A 26,718-nucleotide genomic window follows, 5' to 3' on the forward strand; every position below is an offset into this window, starting at 1 on the left:
CTGACTACCCCAAATACACAGCTCGGTGCTCTAATCCAAGCAGTGTGCCTTGACTGGCTAGCCACTCTAAACTGTGCCTCTTCATGCATTCAGTAGAAAAAGCTAGAACTCACTAGTGTCAATCACAGGAGTTCACCCCAAACCTCTTACATAGTGTGGACATTTTGGCAGTAAATGCAACTAACAGCTTACCAGAAGTTTGTTTTCAACAACCTCTACTTCATCCAGTGATACAAAGAAAAACAGTACATCTACCATGATAATGCCTCATTAATGAATTGAAATTGAGATGTTGTGGGTTTGTTTCTATTTTTGCTTATGTGAGGGCTTTTGAGACAATAGAGTGAATACCTAGAAAATCAAAGGACTGTTCACTGATAGAATAAACAAACAAACTCCAAGGCCCCAGAATGGATTTCATTAATGTGTAAACCTTGAACATTTGACATAGGAAAAATCCTGTCCACCTTCTCCCAGCACTGAAACTTGAAGAAGAATTGGTTTTCTACTTGGAAGAAATAGGTCAGATATGTAAAACACATACGAGCTGTAGGAGGTAGCACTTTCAAAGAGTCTTAGTACATGTCACCTAAAAGGGCCTTGGGATGCTCCAATACATATGCTACATGTACCACTAAAGCAAAAAAAGGAAGGACTAGACGTCTGGTATTAAGAAGAACAACCAACAGAAGTAATAAACTAGAATACACGCTAGTTTGCCTGTTCCTCAGTGAGGAATGGGTAAGCTAAGAAGTCATGCTGTTCTCTGCTGAGACCCTGAATTCTCCTTAAGAATGGGTTTCTGGCAGCTAAGTGTACCAGCTCCAAGCTACCTCCATCGGTTCATGCTCCAGCTTCTAAACACTGTATCCATTACCACTGAGGCCTCCATGTTCATTTGTAGATAAAGAGCAAGCTGTGTTGGTGTGTCTATAAACAGTGCTTGTGAACCCTTGATTTATCTTTGTCTTGGTTTTGTCTTCTGTTTTTGTATTCCTCTCAGAATGGACAGCGTGAACTTTTCCATTTGCAAAAAAGCGTTTAATCAACAGTCAATGTTTTGAATCAGATTAAAGCCACAAATACTTTGAGAGCTGGATATTTGTTCTGTCCTGCTAGATGTACTCATTTTATCTGGTGAAGGACAATGCAAAGCCACGTGTGCACTGATTCCCTTGCAGTAGGCGAGTATGCTAATGGTCAAGAGTGATGAATGTTTATCTTAAAAGATTCTCAGTTCTTCCCCAGAATTCTCCCCATTCTCTTTTGACACATTAAAAATGAAAAACAAACAAACAAACAAACCGAAAAAAACAGAAATCATCTGTGAGGCTGTTTTATTTGTCTGTATTTTCAGGGCAGCACATTTACATACTCTTGAAGGCAATCAATATATGCAAGCCCAGGTCTTCCAAGAGCCCTTAATTATACGGCTAAGAATGTATTCACATGTAATACTTGTGTTTCTGAAATGTCTCCCCCACCCCACCCTTTTTAACTGCCATGTAAGACTCTGAAAGCAAAGAGTAAAATCAAGAGTATAACAGGCAAGTGCACAGTGAGTTGTTAAATGTGATGGCAAAATAAAAAAATTTTTAAAAAGCAAAAGCTCGGTCAGTATGATCAGTAAAGGGGGAAGCAAGGCAGCCAGGCAAACTGTCTATCATGTGATGAAATTTGACAGTAGGGGATTATGGCTTTGATGGACCAGAACAGCTAATAGAAGAAGCTGACATTTTTGAAACCCTGCTAATTAAGGGTTCCTTCCTTAATATTAAAATAAAGTCTTTGTCTGGGTTTTATGGTTGGAGAATCAGGTGTTTTCATTAATATATGCCAGTCAGTCTTAATAAGCTTGGAGGGCAGAGGAAGTTATTATTGAGTGACCTTCTACAAAATAAGCATGTTGCTAAGGGCTCTAACCCTGCCCCGTTCAGACTGATGAATCTCATTTCCAATGCAAAAGCTTCACAAGAAATCCAAGTACTCTCTGTGCAATCACAGAAAATAATCCTTGTGTCTCTTGTAATGTCCAGAATTGCCACTTACTACACTACTACTGTACAATGAATATTACAATACATATTATTTTTCTACCACAATTGTCTACATTTCTGAATTGCCCAGAATAGAAAAAAAAACTTATTGTGAAGACACTTGTATTGAAAAGTCAGCTCATTTTAATACTTTTCAAATAGTCCTCTACTCTGTTCATGAATTATAATGCCTAGAATACATCTGACAATACTGGCTTTGAAAAGGAGATATGTCTATATTATTACATATTCATTTTCAAATAGATTTCAAACAGATTTTAAACCATTCATTGAAATTCATTGAAATGATAAATTCACAGTTGGGTTTTGATTGACTCTTAATCCAATTTTACTTTTGATAAGTTTTTACCCTTCCCTTCACACCCACCCCCAACCCTTCTCAGCCAATGAAGTTCTCTGCTCCTCTGTTGGATTTTAAAGCAGAGCTAATAGGGTATGGTAAAACTCGAAGGTTTTGATGACTGTATATAAAATTTGTCAAAAAGAATTCATAAATTAAATTGAAATCTGTAAAGCAACATAGTATTGGGTGATTGATCTTGTTGATTCCTGGCATGCCCAGGTGTGGCTTATGCATCCAAGATCCCTGGTCACTGACTGTTGCTTCACGATCTGCAACAAAGCCTGAAAGAAGTTTTCAGTTACTGGGCTGTGTGTTCATCACTAGATCACAGAAACCTGAGGCCATCAGTTGGGACTCTTGAAGTTTTATGCTTGTCAAAGCAGCAAAGGTTGAGTTGTACCATTGTGGGTAGACTCAAGGCCAGGCAAAATGACACCAAGCCCACCGAATTCTCTCTGGGAATGAAGGAAACTAAATTAAAACGTGGCAAAAGTGCACCATGGATTTTAAGCTCACCAATGAGCAGAAACCCATCTATTATAAACTCAGCTCTATTATAAACCCATCTATTATATAGCTCAGGCCTTGAGCTAGTGTTTCTCATTCTACAATAGGGCAGTTGTCATTGAGGTGTGGATTTGAGAAGAAAAAAAATGTAATATTCCTATAAAGGATTACACAACACTATTCAACATTTTTAAAGAGGGAAAAGGTAATAAACTATATCGTACATCCCTTCTCCTTGGAGCCAAGATCAAGCATCCGGGGTTTATTGAAGCCCTCCTAATGCTTTCCCAGCATCCTCTGCTTCTCCCAGTAGTGGAGTACACCACCCAGGCCTTTGTAAGAACCTCACAGCCAGCTTCCGCTCTTGATTGCTCTCAGCCTTGTCATCTCAGACAACTATGCCTTCTGTGCAGCGCAGGAACATTGTTGACCTCGATGCTTTTGGGTCTCAGCCACCTTGGGATACATCCATAGAACTGTGGATTATGGGAAAAAATGGTATCCGTATCACCCAGAAGTTTCTTAAAATGAAGAATGTTAGACTCTACCCCAGATCCATAGAGCTAGAATATCCAGGGTCCCATAGCCCCACCTTTGGAAAATCCTAGAGGGATCTAGAGAGATTTAAGTAGCATTGACTTAAAATGTTCATATCACACACTAGCCACACACTACACTGACCCATGCTCTTCTCACACCCCTTTACTCGGCATGTGTCTGTCTTACCTCATCACAGTGCACCATTAACTCCTTGGGGGTCAGATACTTAATTTTCATGCCTATCCCTCCATAAGGAAGTGATCAATAAGAGTTGACTGGCTGATTAAATCTAGACGTTCAGTTCTTTTATTTGGACAGCATCTCTCTGCTTCTATTGTTTTATTCTCTTACGTCTCCTCCGTCTTCCCTGTCATTTTGATGGTACTCTAGTACTTCATATTTTAGTTCAGGAATTTATGTTCAAGATAGTGCTGTCTAACAGAAGCATTGCAAACCTCACTCATAATTTAAAAATGTCCAAGTAGCCACTTTTTAAAAAGCAAATTAGTTTTAATGATGTGATATTCAGTACCCCTGCCCTTTTGCTTTTCTTTTGTTTTTGTTTGCCTTGTTCTAAATCTTTAAGACCTGGTGCTAATTTTATACTTACCAGTTCATTATAGTTCAGAAGCAGATGTATTGTAAGTGTGCAGATAACTGTATTAGGCAATGTAGCTCTTATAAAAAAAATTCAAGAATAAATACCATAAGTGACTATGAGATTAAACCCCTAGATAAAATGCCAGACTAATCATGTGTAACTGGCATAGTTTTCTAGTCAGACAGAACATTGAGTTCTCAAAAGGACATGGTGTCCTTTTGAGGACACACCACACTGCCATCCCAGGTACCTGAAGAATACACACTACCCTCCACAAATGGGATAGATCATTTCTCCTGACCAGTGTTCCTCACGTACCACTTCCATTTATGCCTCCAGCTGTAACAAGACTAATTCACAGCCTGTTCTTAAACATGTGTGCCTTTGGCTTATTCCTTTGCAACAGCCCCTAGAGACGCTCTGAGTACTGTCTCCCTTCAGAGAAAAGAGCTTCCATAGTCACAAAGAGTTACAACTGCCAAAATACAGTCATAGAAATGAGGTACCTGGGCCACAGTTCCCACGAGTCACCCGGGAGCTTCCCAGGACTTGCCTACATACACTATCAGAGAAGGCTGTAGGCAGGTCAGTAGCTGTCCACAGATTTGGGGACTTTATTCCTCCTTGTTCATGTGTGTGGATCAACACTGAAGCCTCTTGATGTGACCTGACCATTCTCTTTCTTCTGTGACTAAAATACTTAATATCTGCCTGGCATCTTCTTGAAATAGAAGTTTTAGAAAGTTCAAACAGGAATGGGAAGAAAGTATGAGCATTTGGTTATTTTAAACAGAGAGCCTGTGACTTGTGCATATTGGTCCAGTCTGGCATCAGGCGAGCAAGGCATCAGGTGAGCAAGGCATCAGGCAAGCGAGGGCATCAGGCGAGCAGGGCATCAGGCGAGCAGGAGCCAAAGCATCAGGCAAGCAGGAGCCTTCTTATGGATTGCTTTCTCTACATGTAAGCATAAAGTTACTCTGCTCAGCTTTTCTGGTGAGATTCCTGTTATTGCTTGTGTTCTATTGGTCTCATTTTTCCCCTTTCTCCTCTCTTTTTCTTCTGTGTCCCTTAAACATCCTGCCTGAGCTCTTAGTGAGGAATGCCATTGGAGATCCTTCACAGAATGTCCCTTTAAAAACTCAAGAATGATTAATTAAATTGTGTGTGTTTTATTATTTATTATGGTTTATGTGATGATTATCTGTGTGCATTAACCATAGCCAAGGTTTCAGTCATATAAGCCACACTGTTTTACTGTGACTGGAATAAAATAAAAACCGCTCTGTCTAAACTCTTAAAATATATAGGAAACCCAAGCCCAGAACTATTATAGTTTCTCTAATCCAATTACCGCTCTCTGAACTGAAAGGGCTGTTAAATTTCAGTCTTATTGTTTTGTTGTTGTTGCTGTTGCTGTTGTTGTTATTGTTGGGTTTTGTCTTATTTGTTTGTTTTGGTTTTTTTATTTTTTTCACTGTTGGTCACATGGCCAAAAAGGGGGGGAGGGGACAAAAAGTAGCTGTGAGAATAAAAAAAAAATGGTTAAACAAAACTCAGGATGTACAGATAGTAAAGTCTGGCTTTGCCAAGTGAATTCTGATTTAAATAGCAAATAGTGAAGCATGTAAAATTTGAGGATAATGGATTAACTATGCCAATATCAAGTATTTTATGTTGATTGGTCTCCTTACTTCCAAGGTAATAAAGATGCTTTCAAAGTGACATCTTACTATCCATCCAATCTTCAAAAAAGAGGGATTGACTTCAGCTACCTTGCAGCTAGTGTTCCTTTCTTGGCAACATTTCCATTTTCTCTGTGGGGTAACCTCCCTGGTACCCTTTCCCCTCCCAGTGCTGTGATAAATACTGAAAAGTTGGCCTTTCTTGCCCTGCAGATGAGTTAAAACTTCAGAACTCTGGAAACCATGTAAAACAGGCTTTAAACACTCCTGATTTGGTCACATTCACAAATCTCTGGGCTCATTCCTCTGACGGAGGGTCCACTGGACATGAAGGAACTCAACTCTCTTCTTTCAGCTGGTGCCTCTCACTGAAAGGGAAAGACAATGACATTCCAAACCATCCTAAAACCACTGCTTCCAACACGTGCGGTGACATCAGTGCTGTGATGACCAGGACTTGTAATGGTGCACATCACTTACTGGGTGGAAGTGGAGCAATCTCAAAGAGCCTGCTGCTATTTTTCCAGAGACTGTTTCTGTAAAGATTTTAGCATTCTCTGTTGGAATCTTGACTGTGCAGAATCCCCCTTGAAGCTTTTCTGAAAACTTAGCAATCCATGCCAATTATGATCAGTTTACTCATTGGGAATGAGAGTCACAGAGGTGTAGATACCACTGTCCAGAGCCACTATGCCAGTCCTTGCCAGTCTGTGCCAATTTGTGCCAGTCATCTTGTGGGCCCTTGTTCACTTTGAGGGTGAGGAGGCATCCTGGCATTCTCCTGCCCTTCTTAGGGTCCAGAGTGGGTTGTACAGTAAGGTTCTGCAAGCTGCTATTGCAGTCTCTAGTCAGGTACTCCAGGGGTTATAGGAAAGTGAATAAAAACAAAAATAAAATGTACTTGGCCTCACCAGTTCCCACAGGAATGGAAATGTTTATTTCTGAAGATAAAATAAACACAGGCTGTGGTATCTTTCAGCGCACTCTCTTCTGAGCGAAAACTCTGGCAACGTCTCTCTGAACAGAGTGGGTTCATTTTCTTATTTGATGACACTGAAAGGTTTTCATTCCACCTCACTGTTCTGATACAGAACCTTCCTTTCTTCTTGTTCTACTAATTTATACACACATTTCTGTAACGGACCTAAGGCTTTTATGCGTTTTTTTTCTTCAGATAAGTCAGCAAATACATAGAATGAGACAGAGCAGTAAAGAACATCAACTTTCTGTCAAAACAGCTCATAAATATTCAGTAGAGTTCTGCAATATGTAGGAAGTTATGAAGATGGCATTAAGATACCAGTAAATCCAAAGAAAACCTATGCTAATCAAGCTATCATATCTTATTATATTTTATTCCCTTATCACTTTATTATCCTTCAATAACATAAATGTGACCCCCCCCCCAAAAAAAAACCCTGCAAATAAATCCTAACCTGCTAGGGTGAGAGAATTTCTACCTTATCCTGGGTCAGGATTTTCTAACCAGGATGTCAAAGTCTCTTGGTAGATCTGATAGCCTAACCTAGGACACAGCTCCCAAGCCACCTTTCTCTCTCAGGAGTGATTTTTTGGACACTGTTAGCATCCCCTGAAGAGTGAGCCGGGCTGGAGAAGGACCCAGTTGAGAGTACCACTAGTTATCACTTTGCAAGGCCCTCAAGAAAAATCTGTAAGTGTCTTCCAAAAGAGTTGTGGCATTCTACCTTAAATCATAAGCCTTGAAAAAAATTTCTTTCTTTTTATATATATATAAAAAAAATCAACCCTGTATTATTTCTAAGATGAAAGTCATTTCAATGCCTGAAATATGGGCTTAAAGAAATCCTCTCATGGGTTCACAATGTGGGTGATATACGTTCACTGATGGTCCCTTGCGTGAACCAAACCTTCTCAGTCAAAGGGGCCTTGGACTCACCAGGAGCCCTGTCAGGACACTGCTATAGTTAAAAAGCATATTGCTCACCCCAGGGGATCAAGCCATGGCTATTGACATACTTGCTTGATGTTCGAAAAGACAAATTAGTCCTTCATCTTAGCTATCAGCAGGGCACATGACCCTACATGGCAAAGTCAACTCAAAGCATTGTATAATATGTATACAATTTTCTACAAAACTTCAGTTACAAAATCAACTCTGTCCAGAGTGGAAGTTACATGCAAGCTAATAAATCACGAAGATTCATTTGAGGGAAAGCTGTATAGTTTAGTTAGACTGTGGGCTGTGGTTTATCCTGAAGCTTTGAGTGGGTATATCTAGGCAGAAAGAGTCTGAACAAAATGAGATATCCAGATTTAGATACATGTTGCCCATCCTCTATCTGCTGCCGCCAATACTTTTTCAGTTGATTGTTGTTGCTGTTGTGGTTGTTGTTAGTTGTTGGTGGTGATGTTGTTATTGTTACTGCTGCTGCTGCTGTTGTTTATTGTTGTGGTGGTTATTTATTGTTTTGGTCATCACTGTTATTGTTTGTTGTTGTTGCTGCTGCTGTTGTTTGTTGTTATTGCTTGTTGTTTGTTCTTGTTGCTGTCGTTGTTGCTGCTGCTGTTGTTGTTGAATACTCTAAGCCATGCAAGAAACCTATTAGTTTTTTGGCATTATTCACCCCAGGCATGGTAACATGAGCCTGTACTATGAACACTACTGAGGCATAGTGGCAGGAGGATTGACTGAGGCATAGACTGAGGCAGGAGGATTGTGAGTTCAGCACCAGTCTGAACTAGAAAACTTTGGTCTCAAAAAACAATAACAAAACAACCAGGGTAACAAAACTGAGTCACTCTATGGGGGTAAAGTTAGTCCTTGTGGTCAAAGGTAGAAACAACCATTGCCTGCCTCTGTCTCCTTCTTGAGCACAGAAAACCATTCAAAGACCTCTGGGTCTGTTTCCTGAGTTGGACAAATGTAACTACCAAATATGGTGATTGAACTTACTATGGAATGAAGAGGTTCTTAAATTTGACCTAAATGTCATTTGAGCCAATGAGAGTATCCCTCTAAGGGTGGAAAGCTACCATTTTCCATGATGAAGATCCTAATGAAGGGCTAGGGATACAACCAACAAGTCATACTGGATGGAATTACTCACAGATTCTACTCTTTGTGATTTGAAAGGATCTTAATAGTTTTTGTAAAGTGTGTTTTAATTCAGATGAGGACATGGAGTGTGAAGTTTGGAATTTAGCCATCTAACTGTTTTGCCTTAAACTGGAAACAAAAATGGGTAGAAGAAGATGACCACTGGGCTCTTAAAAGAATTCCTCAAAGCCGCACTTTCTCAGTGCTTGTCTAATTCTATCCTCAGTCAAATACAGCTGGGTCTACAGAAAGAAGGTCTGGCTGTTCAGGTACCTAGCAAGGGTTTACTAGGAATGAACACATTATTGTGCTATATTGTAACACATTTTACAGACTAATACACTATAGCCATAATGCCAGTAATAACACTTAGGAGAAAGAAAACCAATTTAAGCTTGATTTAGTTAATCATGAATCAAATGATCTTGTTTTAGGTCTAACTCTCTGCACATTTTATGCAACAAGAGTCTGTAACCGATGAACAAGATAAAACAGGTCCAGTGGGTGAGCATTTTAGAAAAATTAGCAATGAGGGGGTTAACAGTAGCCCACTGGTAATGGATTGCAGTTTTACTTTTTCTGCTCAAAACTAACAGGAAGTAGTGTCTACCCATTGGGCAACAAACCAAAGTCTTCATTTCTGTAGTCTGCTTTACAACATCAAATTTGGTGGCAATAAACACAGATTTAACCTGTCTGCCAGACCAGTCTTCATAAGAAAAAAATTAACGTTCAGGTTCAGAAAGTTGCAGACTGAGTTTACCAGTTGGACTTAGTCTCCTTCTAGCCCTAAGGATCTGGATAAACTTGAAACAGCATTTCAACTTCTGAGAACTACGGTTTTGCCAGTTAAAGTTGGAGGCCATAGTAGGTAGTTCTTAAGTCTTTTTCCTGTTCTAAACAGCAGTGCCCTGGAGGCAGTCCTGAGACCACTGGAATTGTCAGGCAAGTGTAAGGTGTGATGACTGGAACAGGTAACACTCTGGAAGACTGGAGGTGAATGTTAAGCTGGCTACCGACTACCCCCATGTCTGTTTGGGAGTAGACAGCCTCCTTCTGCATTTTCCTTAGGTCTAAGAGTCCAACTAGAAAAAAATCCTGAGTCCCAAGAGTCTGGCAGGTCACCTGCACTTAGCCTACTTCCTGAGAACTCAGTGTGGTCTTCTCTACATAAGAGAGGATGACAGAAGCGTTCAGAGTCCCTCGCTCAGCCTATTGGGCTACAAATGCTGCTTGAGAAGTGAGAGCCACTGGAACAGACCCAGCCCAATTCTATCTCAACAACTAGCCCTTTCCACTATTTTAGATTCTTTTTCTTTGACATGGGGGTGAGCATAGCAGTTTGTAATATTTTATGAGATAAAACAAAGCAAAGAATATGGACATAGGCATGCGCACATGCAAATCTTAGCACTTTGGAAGTGGTGGCAGATAGAAGGTCACCACAATTTCTAGGATATCTTGATTGACATCTGGGAGTTACAGAATAGTCAAAAGCTACACAATAAGCTCTTGGGTCAGGTGGGGGAAGTACATCCACAGAGCGAATAGGGAACGATAGTATTATTTTAGAATTTATAGTTAGGTCTCACAAGACATCACCATCATTGTAGCCCCTGCTGGTTGAAATGATGTCCCAATGTGATAACACAAACCCAAACTATGTAGCAATATCTGCTTCTATGCTCATCTGTTCTTATCCACCAAACAGTCACAAAAGTGGTCATTTTAATGTACTGCATTTCCTCTCTGTGTATGTGTGCATGCATCTGTGTCTCTGTGCCATGCCATCTGTCTGTGTCCCATTCCATGTCATACACTCAAAGGCCAGACAACAACTTGCAGAGAGGTCAGTTCTTTTCTTCTACCATAAGACTTCTAGGTAAATCTGAAGATTGCTATGCTTGGCAGCAAGTGTCTCCACCCACTAAGCCATCTTGCCAACCCAAGGGTAGGCATCCAGAGAGTTTTGTTTTTCTCACAGAGTGATGATCCGCCTGCATGGCCTCACTGGATTTTCAAGATAGAGCTGTGGGGCAAGGAAGTCATAACTTGTCTTCTCTTTGATCTAAAGGCTGTAGCCCTGCATCTTTACCAAGAAGTAGCACTGCAAATAGAATGCACTGTGCAAGGTGTCCCTATTGTTCCCCGTAGCACCTAGCTGCCAGTTTGCAACAGTAGACTGGAGTCCAAAGACGTTACAGGAATTGTCCAAGGCCACACAGCTTCCCAGGAGAAGCTTCTGATCTCAAATTCAGGTTATGACTCCAAGTAGACTATACTGCCCACTCAGCCTATGGGCTCAGCCATATCCAAGTAGCCTGTACCACACACCATACTTGTAAGCTCAACCACATAGATAGATACATGAAGACTATGGCAGTGTCAACTCACCACTATCAACTTCTCCATCAATTGAGGTTTCATTTTATTTTTATTAGATAGATAGATAGATAGATAGATAGATAGATAGACAGACTGTGTGTGTATGTGTTTATGTGTGTGTGTGTGTGTGTGTGTGTGTGTGTGTGTATGTGTGTGTGTGTGTGTGTGTATGTGTGTCCAAAGCCCCCTCCAAGAGCAGTCTGTGCTTCTAACTGCTTAGTCATCTCTCCAGCCCCAATACTGGGTTTTCAGTGCAGGACTCCATGTGTGCACTGAAGTAGAGGATCCTTGCTGCTATATACCATTGGGCATGCTGTGACTTAACCTTGCTCTACATAAACCAGCTTCCTGGGAAGGAAGGATCTATACCTCCAGGAAAAGCAAATTGTAAAGACCTTGGCTACTGCTCTGTAGGGCTGGTTTTCATGAACAGTCAATAACCAAAACCCTAAAACTATTTCCCTAGGGTTTTAATCTTGTCCCAGTCGGTGGTATGTATCTGAAGGTCACAGAAATATTACAGTAACACACTAGGATCTCAGAAGAGTGAAGTGCTTTGATTGGACTCCATGTGCAGTGAGTGACTTCCACATAGCCACTAATCCCCAAACAAAATAACCATCAAGAAATATTAAAACACACATTTTATTAGTTTCATTTAATTTCTTAATTGCACAAAGTCAGTTTACCCATTTATTACTGTGTGAAGTGCTTAGAGGCAAGGCACACATTAAAGGGATTATTCCCATGTAATCCCCCCTCCCAGAGGGTAGAAGCCGATCACTGTGAATCCCAATGTGCTCTCTGTCACAGTACCACGTGGAAGAAATAGGTATTGTAATATGATATAGTCAGAAGCAGAATAAAGTAAGAGAGTGTAATTTAATATCTGCAGAAAGTACCTCATTTTCGGTAAAAGTTGGGCGAGCCTTTTTCGGGAAGAGCTATTACCCAAACTGAATTTTGCCTTCTCCTTTCCTGGTTCTGCCTCTGCTAATTGATAGATGTTGAAGACGTATAGCCTGTTAAGATTTTAATCAAATGCTGTCTGCAGGTAGACGTGATCATCTTCCCCAGACTGGAAGTGCTGATGGTCGTGATTGATCTGAGCATCCCACTCTCTGTGACAGTTTGCCCTCCCTTCCTTCCTGGCAGGAGACATTTGGTAGAGTTTGGAAAGATGCTGCCTATTACACAGCAAAGAGGTAGGAAGCGAGTTAGGTGATTATACCCCAAGAAACAGGATGCTCTGGAAACTTCCATGGCTCACCATAGCTGGCCTGAGCCTATCACACTGCAAAGGACAGGGGAACCCATTAGTGACCCAGACAGAGCTTTTTCTTGCCCTGCTGGTGACATGCCTACTCCTGCTGTAGTACCCACAGTGTGAGGACAAACTGTCAGGAGCATTAAGGCTGGCCTCAGGAAGAGATAAAAGTCTGAGCATTCTGAGAGTTTGAGAGGAAGGCTGGTCCTTGCAAACACCTTCTCCCCCACCTGAAGGAGGTGACCCGTTCACAGAGGCCATGTTTGACAGCACTGAGACAGTCATCCTCTTCTTCTGATTCTTCATATTCACCCTCTGTTCTTGGAGACAGCATCGGTCAAAGACAAAATAAAATACTTTTTAAAGCCCTCAAGGAGCTTTCTACCACGTATTTTATTAGACTGAAGGCAAAACAAGCTGATACCAGCAGAAAAAAAAATGGCTGCTTCAGACCCCAGCTGACCTCTTTTGCATTGAAAATTCTCCATATGATTACAGAGCTAATGAGTGATATTTAATGAAAACATTATGCCTTTGCATATATTTGTAAGAGGCACTTCGTACATTTAAGCTTACATAGAAATAAAAGGATATGTATTTTAAAAAATCTTAGAAATCTGTGTATTTAAAAGAAAGACTTGCCTGCTATCTCTGGCTGTTTCTGTAGCGGTTTTTATATAAAGCACAAACTTCTTCTCAGCATGAAAACTGTAGGACTCAGTCAATCATCCAGTTGACACCAAACATACAAGTATTTGATGATGCGTGGATAAAACAGCTGAACGCAAGGCAGACTTGTCCACATTTCACAGAACGTTTTGGCTCTATGCAAACAACACTGTATGAGAGGGGGAAACTGGGCTAAACAATTGCTAAATAAATACAAGTGGAAAAACAACATTCTCTCTCTTCCAAGAATCCTGAAGTATCTGATGATAGAGACTTGGAGCCAAAATTGCTTTTGGGGCCCGTGTCATCCTTCTCTTCTCAGAATCTGTGTCACTGTGTTACTGCGTGGAACATGGAAAAGCCCATGACACCTCTCTCTCCACTTCTCTCCCTCTCCAGGTGGAGCTGACAGGTAGCAGCGTCTTTGACTATGTCCACCCTGGGGACCACGTGGAGATGGCAGAGCAGCTGGGCATGAAGCTCCCGCCTGGGCGGGGTCTCCTCTCGCAGGGCACCACAGAGGACGCGGCCAGTTCAGCATCTTCCTCTTCTCAGTCAGAGACCCCTGAGCCAGGTGGGAATTGCAAACCCAATATGTTTGCAGTTGGTGACTGGTGGGCAGGGCCATCGCTGAATGAGTGTGCTCAAGGTGCCCGTGTGGAGAGACTATAAATAGGGCTAAGGGTATTTAACAATTCCATGCAGCTTTCAGCCCCATGCAGTAATTAAATAAGGAAGAGATTTGAAAATAAGGAGACATTTTAATAAGTGTAATCCAGAGATCTCATTTCAGTTGAACAATACATCTGGAAGGTACGATCTCCTCTGGTTTCTCTTTCAAATTACTAGAAGGAGATCTGCTGGCTTAGAACAGCCTCTCCCCCCTTTTCTTCTTACACATTTATTTATTATTCAGCAAAATGTACCCTCTGGCAGAGGCATCTTGAATATTAGCTTGTAGAGAATTAAAAGTATTAGGGATTTGCAGAGATCTTGTTTTCTCTCTTTTTTTTTCTCTTCTTTTCTTTTTCTTTCCTTTCCCTTTTAAAGCATCAGAAGGTACTTGAAAGATGTGAACAGATAAATTAAGGCTAAAAAGAAAACAGAAATGGCTACATTTTCAACCGCCTTTCCGCCCTCGGTCTTTAATTAGATCAATTGTATAGAGGAATGAGCAGAGGTGACATTCCTCATTGGGATTCCTTCCAGGATTCTTATAGACTTTGCATTCAGAATGTTCCCATTTTCATTGTGTTGTACTGATGATAATTTAAGTATTAGGGGAAAATCCATTTATAAATTAAACAAAATGACTTGATATCCATCAGTCCCCTAGTTCATCAAGCTGTTCAAACACGGGGAAGATTGGCTGGTCGGCCCGGGTCTTCCGAGAGCGCTGGTAATTAGATCTGCGAAGGATTTATTCTTTGCTGATTGGGGCTTTAAATTAATTGAAGTTCCACATTTGTGGTTTTGTCCTTTTTGTACTTTTTTAAAGGAGATATTTCATATTCTTGTGTGGTGGAGTGCTTGGCCAAGCAGCAGTGGTTTAAATGTTAATTTTTCTCATGAGAAGTTTAAGATTTTTAATGAATCAAGGCCTGATTTCAAGTGCAAAGTTTTATTTGCTTACTTGAGAAGTTATTTTGCACTCTTCAAAGATGCCTGCATTTAAAGCTACTTGATCTGTAGTTTTAAAACAGAATTTGCAACACAAAAGCATCATATTAGACAGGAAAATGAAAACCCTGCTTTATGATTAATTTTAAAATAACTACATACTTCAAGAAAATAATTTGTCCTGCCTAGAACTGATCATAGAGGAAAAAAAAAAGAAAAAAATATTGCCTCTTGTGAAATATTTTAATTCCATATAGAACCAAATCTGTGTTTTCCCATGGAAGTTAAGAGACCCCTGGGCGTGTCCATTACTCATAGTGTTCATTTAAGACCATTCTTTACCCTTTAAATTGAAAATAACTTTCTGGGAGAAGCCATATATTCTTTATACCACAGCTCACTGGCTTTACTGAATGAATATGTCAGCTAGATAATTGACACTGGTTTTTCATTGTTAGAACATTCCTAGCTGTGTGTACATGAGAAGCAGCATATGTGAGGGGCTTTCTGTTCATTGGTTCTAAAGACAGATACAAGAGCCTGGGTTCCTTGTGGCTCCATATAAAGGAATTTAAAATGAAAAGCTGTTGTCTAATGGAAGGTCTTGGGAAAAAAAATGGATTCTGCTTCCATGAGTCACAAAGTTGACCTCAGGATCTTGTCAGTCATTCAAAAAGAATTCCAGCATTGGCAGCATAAATACCAATGTGTGCCCTTTGTCATTGCCCCTGGGAAGAGATCCTAAAATGAAGCCAGTGAGCTGGGCAAGCTGTCCGTATCTGATGCTGAGCAGTTCCGACTTTGAAGCCCAAGTCTCCTTTACTGCAACCCCTCCCCCCACAGTGTTTCAGATCTTGTCCTACAGCCTCTTGTATGTATGACACTCAATCGTGTCATGTAAGAGAGATGGAGCCCTTCCTTCTTTCTGCTACCGAGTTAGAACATGTCCACAGCCACTATCCATCCACTGGTATATTCCTGAGAACTTCGTCAGCCACATCATCCTACCTTGACTGGGTTGTTTGTTGATGACCTTCTAACAACCTACACACTTCTAAGAACTGAAGACAGCCCTTAGGTGTTCTGTGATCATTTCCGAGAACTGTCGCCTTTTCAGTTTAGATAACTGAGCTTTTGTTAATGCAACCTATGGCTAAATCATATCCCAACTGGTTCTTCCAGGGCACATAACAAACCCAGATAAATATCCTAAGGAAAGAACTTGGATAAACCCAATGCACTCTGTTCTAGCCTGCTTTTCCTTCTATACAACAGGAGGACACAGATAGCCTTCTAAAAGGGACTCACTCCTGCGACTGTCTCCGTACTTCTTTCCTCCAGACCTACTCTAGCATTTAGATCAGCAACTGGTTGACAGGCACTGATTTGCCCTTATTGTAGCCATTCTCACTAGCACACATGAAAGTCTACGTTCCCCACCACTCAAGAGCCAGTACCTGTCAGCTTTGCTCCCATAGGAAAGGGCTCTCCTTCTGCAGGGTGTGTGTGACTCCCAGCATGAGGGCATGCCCGTCCACCTTAGCCCTACACTTCTACTGAATTTGCTTATTTTCCTTTTGGGCTTGAAAACACAATTGGGTTGGCTGCTCAAATACTGAAAAAAAAAAAAAAAAACCAGCACAGGGTACCACCTGGAATGAACTATCTTCACTAATATAGATGGTTGCCCCAAGAGAATTACTTTAAAAGTGCATGTCAGGTACTACATCCCAAAGCTGCTTATGTTTCTCAGAAGCTGAAAAATTTTAACAAGATTTCCTAATTCTTAATAACATGAGGGAACATTATTGAAGACTCTTGTTCACTGCCTGGTAATCTTCTAAACTCTGATAAAACGCAGATTCCTTTCTACGTACTGGTGAAATTTGGTTGGGAAAAGGATACGATATCTGGTTATTATGGAAATGAAAGGGCCAGTGGGTACGGAATTTTGCAGACACCCCGATGTGTGCAGTGTAGCATTACTAAATGACTAAAATCTAAATAACACTTGGCATTATAATAAAAGGAAATAAGTGACTAAAGCTATTTCAAGGCGGTGACACTGTGCCATGATAGGAATTCTGTTTCCCTGAGCTGCCAGCCCTCTGATTGTCTTGTCTTGAATCTGTCTCAAGATAATGGTGTGCGGATGGGGATTGGGGGGTGAGGGGTGAGCAGGAATCTGTTAGCTTGACAGCAAGCCTAAGTAAATATTTTATATGTGTACACATTTACAGATAGTTTAGTAAATATATTATTTCTTTTGGGGAAATCTTAAGTCAAGCATTAGAAAAATAAATGGGTACCCTGGCTTTTAAAAGCCCTGATATTCCAGAGTGCCTTTTTGGCGGAGGTAGGTCAGAATATCCTGATGGAGACTGTTCTTCACTATCCATCAGGCAGTCATTTCTTTTCTCCGGCAAGCTCTGACAACACGGGAGTCCAGCCCCTTGGTGCATGCTGCTTGGATGGTGCATTTTCACTGTGTAGATCTGCCTGAGCTTTTCCATTGCTCCTAATGTTTCTGCATCTTGGTGTTACAAACCCTATCAATGCTGCCTTCCAGATGCTAACTAAACAGAAAGACAGCTTCTCCCAGAAATCCTGAAGGAACATTAAAAAATCTCCTATTTTGAAGACAGAATAACTTTCCTTGAGTTGTCATAAAATGGTATTTTTACTAATCCTTCCTTGTTCACATAACATCGTTTATAATAATAAAATTAATTTACAGTCATTATGAAAACTTCAGAATATGCAGAAGAGAAGTGAGGCAGGGCCAATGAAAACTGACTGCTACTTAGGAGTAACCATTATACACATGGTGGTACCACACCGACTTCTAGATTTCATCTCTCTTCCTATAGGCATATACACATAAGTAGGGGGCTCCCAGAGCATGTTGCTTGGCTTTTGAATTGTATATTTTCCTAAGTAAGATTCTGACACTCATCTTCCCGGCAACCTGCTTTCTCATGTAATCTCACAAGCTTCTTTCTGGGTCATATTTCACTCGTCAAAATGAAATTCCCTCTGTCTCCAGCGGTGTGCCTCCTATAAGATAGCAATCAGTGCCTGCCGTAGGACTTCTGTCAGGAGCAAACAGACCCAGGGCCTGCTTGGAAAGAATTCAGCGAGGACAAGAGGTTCTTGTAGCTTATTGGATGGGTGTGAGTTCGTAGGAGGAGAAATCAATACTACACTAGGATTTAGACAATTTAGCAAAATATATGAGACAGTATTTGGGGTGAAGAATAACTATAGCAGCAGGGTTAACCACTGGTTGTCTAAAACAAAAGCTATCATGTTTTGTCTCACATTTCGGACAGAATCTAGTCTGTTTTGTGGGCTGAATTGGTGTAATCTCCATGCCTACAATGTCTGTTCTATGTCCTGAATGCTGCTGTAAGGGATGGGGTAGGAGAGTGTTTATGTACATGGAAACTACCATCATTGCTTGTACACTACCTCGATGCAGCGGTGAATCTGATCAAATCATCCATCTACAGAAAAGGACTCGAATGATGACATCACTGGATGATTTTCTTAAGTGAAAAATTAGAGAAACAAATGACAAGAAGTAACATCAAAGAATATAAAATTATCTGAAGATCAGATATCTTATCAGATAAGATTATCTGAAGGTCAATATTTTACTGCTTGGATATAAGATATGCATGGAGTTAGTTGTGTGGATTATTTATCATCTGGTTTGTGGTGGGGGGGCTGTTTTGTTTTGTTTTTAATTAATTAATTACAATTTCCTACCAATGAGCTGAATGTAGAAGTTAGACAAGGGAAACCATCTCACTATCCCACACCCAGCCCCAGTCCCCAGACAGTGTGACTGTATCCACACCACTGTCTGCTGTACTGCAAATGTCAAACAGAAGGTGTAATGGATTTAATATTAGCGCTGGCCAAGGTGTTGAGGGAGCTGTTAATAATGTCACTCCAGTTATTGATCTGAAGCCTTTAAAAAATCAGAGAAAAGTGAGAGATCCTCTACTGGGGAAAGGCATACAGTGACTGGTTTTTATTACCAATATATTTCTACATATAGAGTGGTGACTCTCTGGAATTATGTTATTGTCATTAATCCATGAGAGATATTTTTGGAGCCATTATATGGTAAGAGAATATCATGGAGACCATTCTGAATGTTAATGATCAGAGCAGTCCTTGTAGACATAAATAAACTTCTGGTTCTGCGTGATAACTTCAGCATTCATACAAGTTGTGAGATGATAGGCTCCTTGCACACAGTGACCATGTCGTAGGCATTGGACGTATAAATAACAAACTCTATTGCACTCCCCTTTTGGCTTTCAAAAACTCTGGCGATAACCCCGGCATGACTAAGTAAAGAAGGAAATGGATTTGTTCTTGCAGTTAGGGACCCTTTCAGGAAGTTCAGCCATCCATCGCAATGGCAGTTTGTATGGAATAAAATCCCTGCATTTCATATTCCCAAACTAATAAGTGAAACTAAAATTTATAATTTATGTCTAATGCTTATCAAACTGTAAATATACATTGAATTCCTTCCCGGTTTCACTCCACAGAAACAAAGATATATCCATCAGATAATGCAGTACAGCCATCTCCCCGTTGGACTGGATATGAAGTGTTTCGCCATGGGCACTTCAGCGTTTATCTGAACAAGTTCTCAGTCCTTCAACCTTGCTTGACACATGTTAATTCCCAGGTGCCCATGTACATGCCAAGTATCATAGAAATACCCCCAACAAAATTAATCTGTTGATAATGAAAAGAGGTTAGCGTTTAGGGGTAAGTTGAGTTTTAATACACAATTATATTGACACTATGATTTCTTATTTTTAACAATGTCATTGTTATTTTAAAATAGAATATAAACCATCTTCGTGGCAGTCCTGAACATAGGCACATTGTAAGAAGAAACCATCTGTAAGCTCAGTACTCAAGAGAAACTGAGGCCAGCAAGGTCTGTTGGGTGAGACCAAGGCAGGTCTAGGTTTTACAACACCCCATCTCAAATGAAACAGAAACAGCAACCAGTACTTTTACTAGGTCTGCCTTGCCAAATTTAGAGTAATTCTCTTGCCTCAAAAAAGCTACCTTGATGGAGTACCATTTCCCCCTACAGAAAATAGGCTATTTTTAAATGTCACCTTTATCCCCGATTAAGCTAAACAAGGCCACCTGGATCTGCCACCAAAGGGAAAATACCCTACCCCACCCTGCCCTCTTCCTACGTTCAAACGTAAGCCCACCGACCCCCTTACTCTCTGCTGACCTATGCTGTGCTGCTTGTCAGCTATGGTATGAGCACTCACAAGGTAGGCTTTTGCTTCCAGCATCTTGCCAGGAGGAACTAAAGACGAATAAAGCAAAATATTCTTCCCACCACGCCCTCTGTCCCAGTCAGTACCTGAGTGTTGCCCTTCCAGGCCAGCTCACAGGATGTACAGCTGCAGTACTGGGTATCCTTTGGGACCTAATATTTTGAAATCAGAACTGGTGATACCTTCTCCACAGAAGGCACACTCTCTTTCACTCCCAGAAAAGATATAATTCCTTATTTTTAACAGTCCTTGTTATTTATTTATAAATAGAATATAAACTATCTTTGTGACAGTCCAGTCAAATATATACATATATATTTGAATTATATTTATCACATATATATACAAATATATAAGTGTATATAATATATAAACAAATATATATATGAACTATATATAAAAGGTATATATATTTCATATATACATGCCTTATATACAAAGTAATGTAATAGTATTTTCAAGGCCCATTTTATTAAACAATAGAAACAAAGACATCTTACCAAAATGTAAAATAGGTTAACTCTTTGTAAGTCTCTGTATATTTGCATGGATGTATACATGAATGTATGTATATGTGCATATGTATATATGTTTGTATGTATGTTTGAATGTATACATATTTTCTCCTAATACAATCCAGCAAAATGGTTTAGGAAATCAATTCTTAAATACATTTTTTGTAAGTTCCCTTAAATAGCTTTCCAGGTTGTAATTTTTCTTCCATTTACCTATAATGATAAGGGGTACATTTTTCAAGTTTCTAAAATGAAACCTAATACAAGTTGTTAATGATGACATGTTCTGCCCATTAAAAAATGTGGATGTCTTTGTCACTGGATAATTAAAAATTATAGATTCTACAGCTGTTGCTTTGAAGAAAGCACAAGTTATTTGCTTTTAATACATATCACTGCACAGAAATTTCATCCCTGTCCAAATTATACCGTTCTGAATTCTTCATCTGCACTAAACAGCAGCCGTACAAAGGATCAGTTACCTAGCATTGACTGAGCTTTGCAGGGTGCACACATCAGAAGAGGCAGAACTGGCTGGAAACCATTTCCACCCCTAGTGAGCAATTTACTCATGATTGCTTGGGGAAAATACTGGAAATATTGCTTCTGTGTAAAGTTTGCAACTTCCAGTTGTCAGCTCTTTGCCAAGCAGTTATCCCCAAGTATAGCTTTTGTGCACCAAACACTTTGGCCACTGTGATCATGGTGGTACTGCTGCCCTGCTTGGTGTGTGCAGAGCACGAGAGCTGCTAATTACAGGAGTTAATTCACACCACATCCCCCTGAGACAGGTCAGCGTGTTACCCTTGTTCTACAGCTGGAGGAAAGGGGATGGAAATTCTAACTGGCTTGCCCCAAGCCACACAGGTTAGATTTAGCAGCCAAGATTAAAAGAAAAGGTACAATATTAATGTTCAAGTGTGGGAGGCCAGGAGACAGATGATGGGGGTGTGAGGCATGAGATGGCAACACGGCAGGGCTCACACTAGAGGAATTCCCTCCACAGGGAATCTGAAGTCCAAACAGAAACCTAATTATCCCTTTATACGTATATGTCATTGAGCTAAAGTACTTTTTTAATAATAGAGTATCTTATTGGGGGGGAAATCCATCTAGTCTTTTTCTTTGCTTTCATCTCTGCAATGAAAACCTTTATGCCACAGTGAACAGTAATCTCTGAACAAAACATAGGCAAGATTCAACCCTGAATCCCTCATTCCACACTCACTGGGTGACCCCAGCCAAGGGCACAGCCAAAATTATGTGCCCTCAAAATTGTGTGTGCAGCCTTGACTCTGCCTCAGCCAGCATTCCTCCAAAGTATACCTCCATAACCTACCTGAAATAGCTGTCCATCTCTCACCTGAAGTCACCAGCTGGGAGCACCCATCCTCCTTCCCATCTGAAAGGTCTTTCTTACAACATAGCATCCACAGCACTTGATACTAAACTGTTTTTCTAGGAATGTTCAGGATTGTTCACTAGAGAACCTGGAAAAAAAAGAAGTCATTTAAAAAGGCCAGCACTGCGGGTGGAGGTAGGGGTACTGGAGAGATGGCTCTATGGTTAAGAACTCATGGTTCTTGCCAGAGGACCTGGGTTCAGTTCCCAGCACTCACATGGTGGCTCACAACCATATAAAGGCACATATGAGGTCCTCATACATACAAGCAAAACACTCATACACATTAAGTATATATAAAAGACAAAAAAAAATTTTTAAAGATGCCAGCACTGTAATGCCAGAGTAAAGAGGGGTTACGTAGAAATACTGAAAAAATTTGCAAAGAACGCAAGGATGGTTTGGAATTGAGATAACACTTAGGGAAAGGCAGAAAGCTAGTTCATGCTCAGGACTTAGCCAGGAGCTTCTGGGGACTACGTTAGACATTTCACAAATCTTAAGCTTTTAGATATGATCAGGATCACAGCCTACTTCCACTTGATATTATGTTCTAAAACATTTGGAAATTTAAAATATTACATATGCCATCGATCATGTCATATTAATATATAAATTCCTTGAATGGTGAACAGTGATTCGTTTAATGATTTATTCAAGTATATCATAGAATCATATTGCTCCAGAATGCGATAGCATCGATCAAACTGATGGTACCAGAAGGAAGTAAATGTCCACTCTCTTATGTCCATCTACCTTTTCAGTGAGTAGAGTATGTTTGAAAGTGATCAAAAAACTTACAAATCGATGTAATCGACCATATAAAATGAATTAAAATGTCATCTCTATTTAGAAAATACTTTGTATTTCACAGACATGATATAAAACTGTAATAGTAAATAAATCTAGATCAGGGACATGGCTCAACATGGTAAAAGAACTTATCACTTGAACTCCATCCTAAGGGCCCATGTGGTAGGAGGAGAGACCTGACTCTGAAAGCTGTTTTCTGACCTCCACAGGCCTGCCACATGCACATGTACACGGGGGGGGGGGGGGGGGGGGGAGGGAGGAAGAGAGGGGGGGAGAGAGGGGGGAGAGAGAGAGAGAGAGAATGAATTATACAAGTCTATAGCAGCACATGTAAGACCTTCACTGTTTGTTTGAGTCTTTCAGTTCTGCATTCAGTCAGTCATTGTTTCGCGCATGTCCACAAGATTGGCCTTATCCTGGTATGGTACCTACCAAACCTGCCTCTGCTCTCACAGAACTCACACCCACACAAGCCAATATCAAAGGGAACCGAGGTCATCTCTTTTTAAGTGGCAGGCCAGCTGATACCAGCTTGCAATGGCCTAGTTGGTTGTCTCTGCTTCCTAAACCATGCTGCGGACAAATTCTACTGCAGAATTTCAAAACTAGATTCCTTCTAACTGTTTAAGTACAAAAAGGGTCCCAGTGTTGAACAGTAAATAAAAACAGCGCCATGATTATCTTCTCCCTGGAGATTAACAATCATTAACCTGATGAGGATTTCATATTGTTATGATAGGTAAGCCTATTTTTAGACTAGTCTTCCCAGATTTTTAATGTATTAGTCTTTAACTGCAATGACAAAATACTAAGAGAAGCTAATGTTATAAAGAAAAGAGGTTTATTTAGCTCACAGTTTGGATAGTGAAAGTCCAAACCACATGGCTAAGGTTCTGGCAAGAGCCTCACTTGGCTGTATCACTTCATGGTAGATATCAAAAGTAGGGTGAAGGGGGAATGGGGGTGGTACAAAGCAACCCTATCTCCCAACAGCAAGTCAGGCTCATTGCCAGTCCCACAATTTCTTCCAGGCCACTGATATAACCCAGGCAGTGACATGCCTCCTCACAGTCAACCAACCCTCACTACATCACAGATTAGACCATATTCAAACCATAGAACCATATTCAGACCACAATAAGAGGAACTTTTCACAGCAGGTCTTGCAACTCCCCCAGGCCCCTAAACACACGATTAGCCACTCTACATGTAGAGAAATTGGGTGTCAGTCATCTTCCAAGGCCTTCATGATATGGGCAGGGTCACAGATGGGCCACATCTTCAAGACTATTTACATCCAGAAGTAGCTTTCATCAGTCCAAAGGGTTCCTTCAAGCTTTCTTAGAAATAAACCTAGTATCTCACCAAAGATTTTTAAGACTCGATGAATACATCCCCTTTTTTATTGTACAGTGCTGGCCATATATCTATAGGCATTCAGCTTCATCCTCTTCATACTGCCATCTCTGCTCTTCATTAGCATAAAATGTCTGATTTCCCACCCACTACAGCAGAAGGCCAATAACTCTTAATGTAAAGCTGATCACAGCTACCCAGAGAACTGCAGCAGTAATCTTCAGTTACTAGAGGCTCTTCTGTCCTGTCTGTAGCATTGTAACTAAACAGCACTTAGTATATATTACAGACATATTTTTTTCTATAATCCACAGTCTGGTACCTTGCAGGTTACCTTAACAACTGAGAGTTGACAACATGTGATCATGACATCACACCCCAACTTTAGGACAGCCCTTGTGCTGTGGCTTGTGTCAATCACAAACATGTAAGTACTCAGGCCTTGGAACCCAACATCAAACCTTGGCTTTGTCACTTAGTAGATGTGTGACTTCAAGCAAACTAATTTAATTATATGTGCCTTGGTTTCCCCATTATAAAATTTTAACCCTGTGTTCTAGATTGGAATCTAGAACAGGACTAGGGATAATTTCCATTTGGTTTTCTCTTCAAACAAATTCACATACAAGTATCTCGTGAGGGTTCAATGAATGAATCAGGTAAAATACTTAGTATGATATGGAGTATTCAGTGAATAGTATCATTCATTCTATTGAACTAAGCATCCTGTTGCCTGGGTTATTCCTTAGGGAAAGGATGGTCAGGGATTTAATGACAGGAGGTTGGGTCTGTTGATGAAAGGCTTGAATTTGGGGTTCATTGACATCATGAACTTGCTGCCTGATTGAAGGGGTTCAGATTCTACAAGAGACATACAATACCCAAGGGGCACTTCTGAATACCAATCACATTCACCCTAAATGGAGCCCTTTTGTAAGACCTTTGTGTATGAGGAATACTCTTTTGGGAATAAAGATGTCATGCTCTCCAGCCCCTGCAATGCACTAGGCTTAGTTTTATAGATCCTCACACCAATACCAGAGTTGGTATTTATTCATCGTTTGTTTGTTTGCTTATGTGTATAAGTATATGACCTGCATGTGTGCATGTGTTTCTGGTGCCCATGAGGGTCAGAAGACCCTGAGAGTGGAGTTACAAATAGTTCTAAGCATCCGCATAGATGCTGGGAATCGAACCTGTATCCTGTACAAGAGCAACAAGTGCTCTTACCTGCTGAGCCATCTCTCTAACCACACCACTCTGTTTTCTTAAAGCATAACTAAGATCTGTGATTCTTGTTCCATGTCACTATTCTTGGGTTCTACATGCCAGCTTTGCCAGTTGGTGCCCTTGGGTAAGGCTAGCTGGGAGCTGCCTAGTTCTTATTTGGAATAGACCTGGATACTAGTCTCAGGTGTGCAGCCTCCAGCCTGGCCTATTAAGATGTAGTCTGCTTATGACACAGCACATCTGATGTATTTGACTGACATTTTCCCTTTTTATCTGGCTGGGCCATTATTGTGGAGCCAAAGCCACACATGGACTGTGCCTCACAAAGGACTAAGTGACCCACAATCAGATTTAGACTTAAATCTCCTTTTACTGTCAAATCAGATTTCATGAAGCCTGCTGGTCTGTGCCGGAGAATGGGATGGGGGACTTGGGATTGGCTTGAACTTTAAATAAATCAATTTATTTTGTGTGGGAGGGCCTCAGTTCATCACTAATCTTGAGAGCCGAAATGAATGTTGATCTGGTAGAATGCCTCTGTAAAAGCAAGAAAGATGCCCAGATGCCCCGGCCGTGGGTACTATATCTGGACTTAAATAAATAAATTAAGAAACTCATTTCACATAGGCCACCAGGCAGTCATGAGATGTTAATGACTTTTAGTCACTGCCAACCTGGACAGAATTCAAGCCAACGACCTACGGGTGAAAGGCTCCATATATCCCATTACCAACCCCCTGAGCCATCCAGCCGCCCCTGACAAGGTATTTCATCATACTGAGTCCAGTGCAGTACAATAGTCCAAACTCCTGCACCACCAGGAAATCTTCTTCTATTTAAAATGTATAAAAAGCACATCAAAGCAGAAAACCTCATTCCTCACATAAAGGAACAGTTTCAATTGAAGAAGAAGTTTCAGAAGAAGGGAGGCATGGGTGTACACATGCATGCACGGTGTAGAGTGCTACTGTAAAGTCCAGAGCTTGCCATCATATTCATTCCTCATCTGATTCTGTGCATTTAGTAAACAAGCATATTTTGGAGTTCCATTAAAAAAGAAAAAAGTCATTAGTTTGGGTTTAACATTTGTATAAAGCTGATTCGTTAAACCCGCTGTGCCTTCTCTCCTGGCTTGTTTTTAAAGTGTCATAAATGAATGACTTCAGAGTCCCACAAGACAAATGTTGTTTAATCATCTAATGTACTCATTTATCCTAAGCCTTAACCTTAGTCCTAAATTAAGTCTGTTGCGAAAACATAACTTCATCTAAAAACACCCATCAATCCTATATGGTTTTGATAAGCACATTTAAAAAACATAA

At 40.5% G+C, this 26,718-nt stretch overlaps 1 protein-coding gene across 25 annotated transcripts in view; it reads left to right on the forward strand.

Annotated features, from left to right (window-relative positions):
* The window catches only part of Npas3 (neuronal PAS domain protein 3), an 824,148-nt gene that overhangs the window by 685,608 nt on the left and 111,822 nt on the right, over positions 1–26,718 (forward strand). For all 25 annotated transcript variants that reach the window (XM_006515941.3, XM_030246748.1, XM_006515942.3 and 22 more), the window contains one exon: positions 13,530–13,704. In XM_006515941.3, the coding sequence (XP_006516004.1) occupies positions 13,530–13,704 (175 nt within the window). The remainder of the gene's footprint in view (positions 1–13,529; positions 13,705–26,718) is intronic.

This window comes from Mus musculus, chromosome 12 (genome assembly GCF_000001635.26).
Source record: "Mus musculus strain C57BL/6J chromosome 12, GRCm38.p6 C57BL/6J".
Classification (NCBI taxonomy): Eukaryota; Metazoa; Chordata; class Mammalia; order Rodentia; family Muridae; genus Mus; species Mus musculus.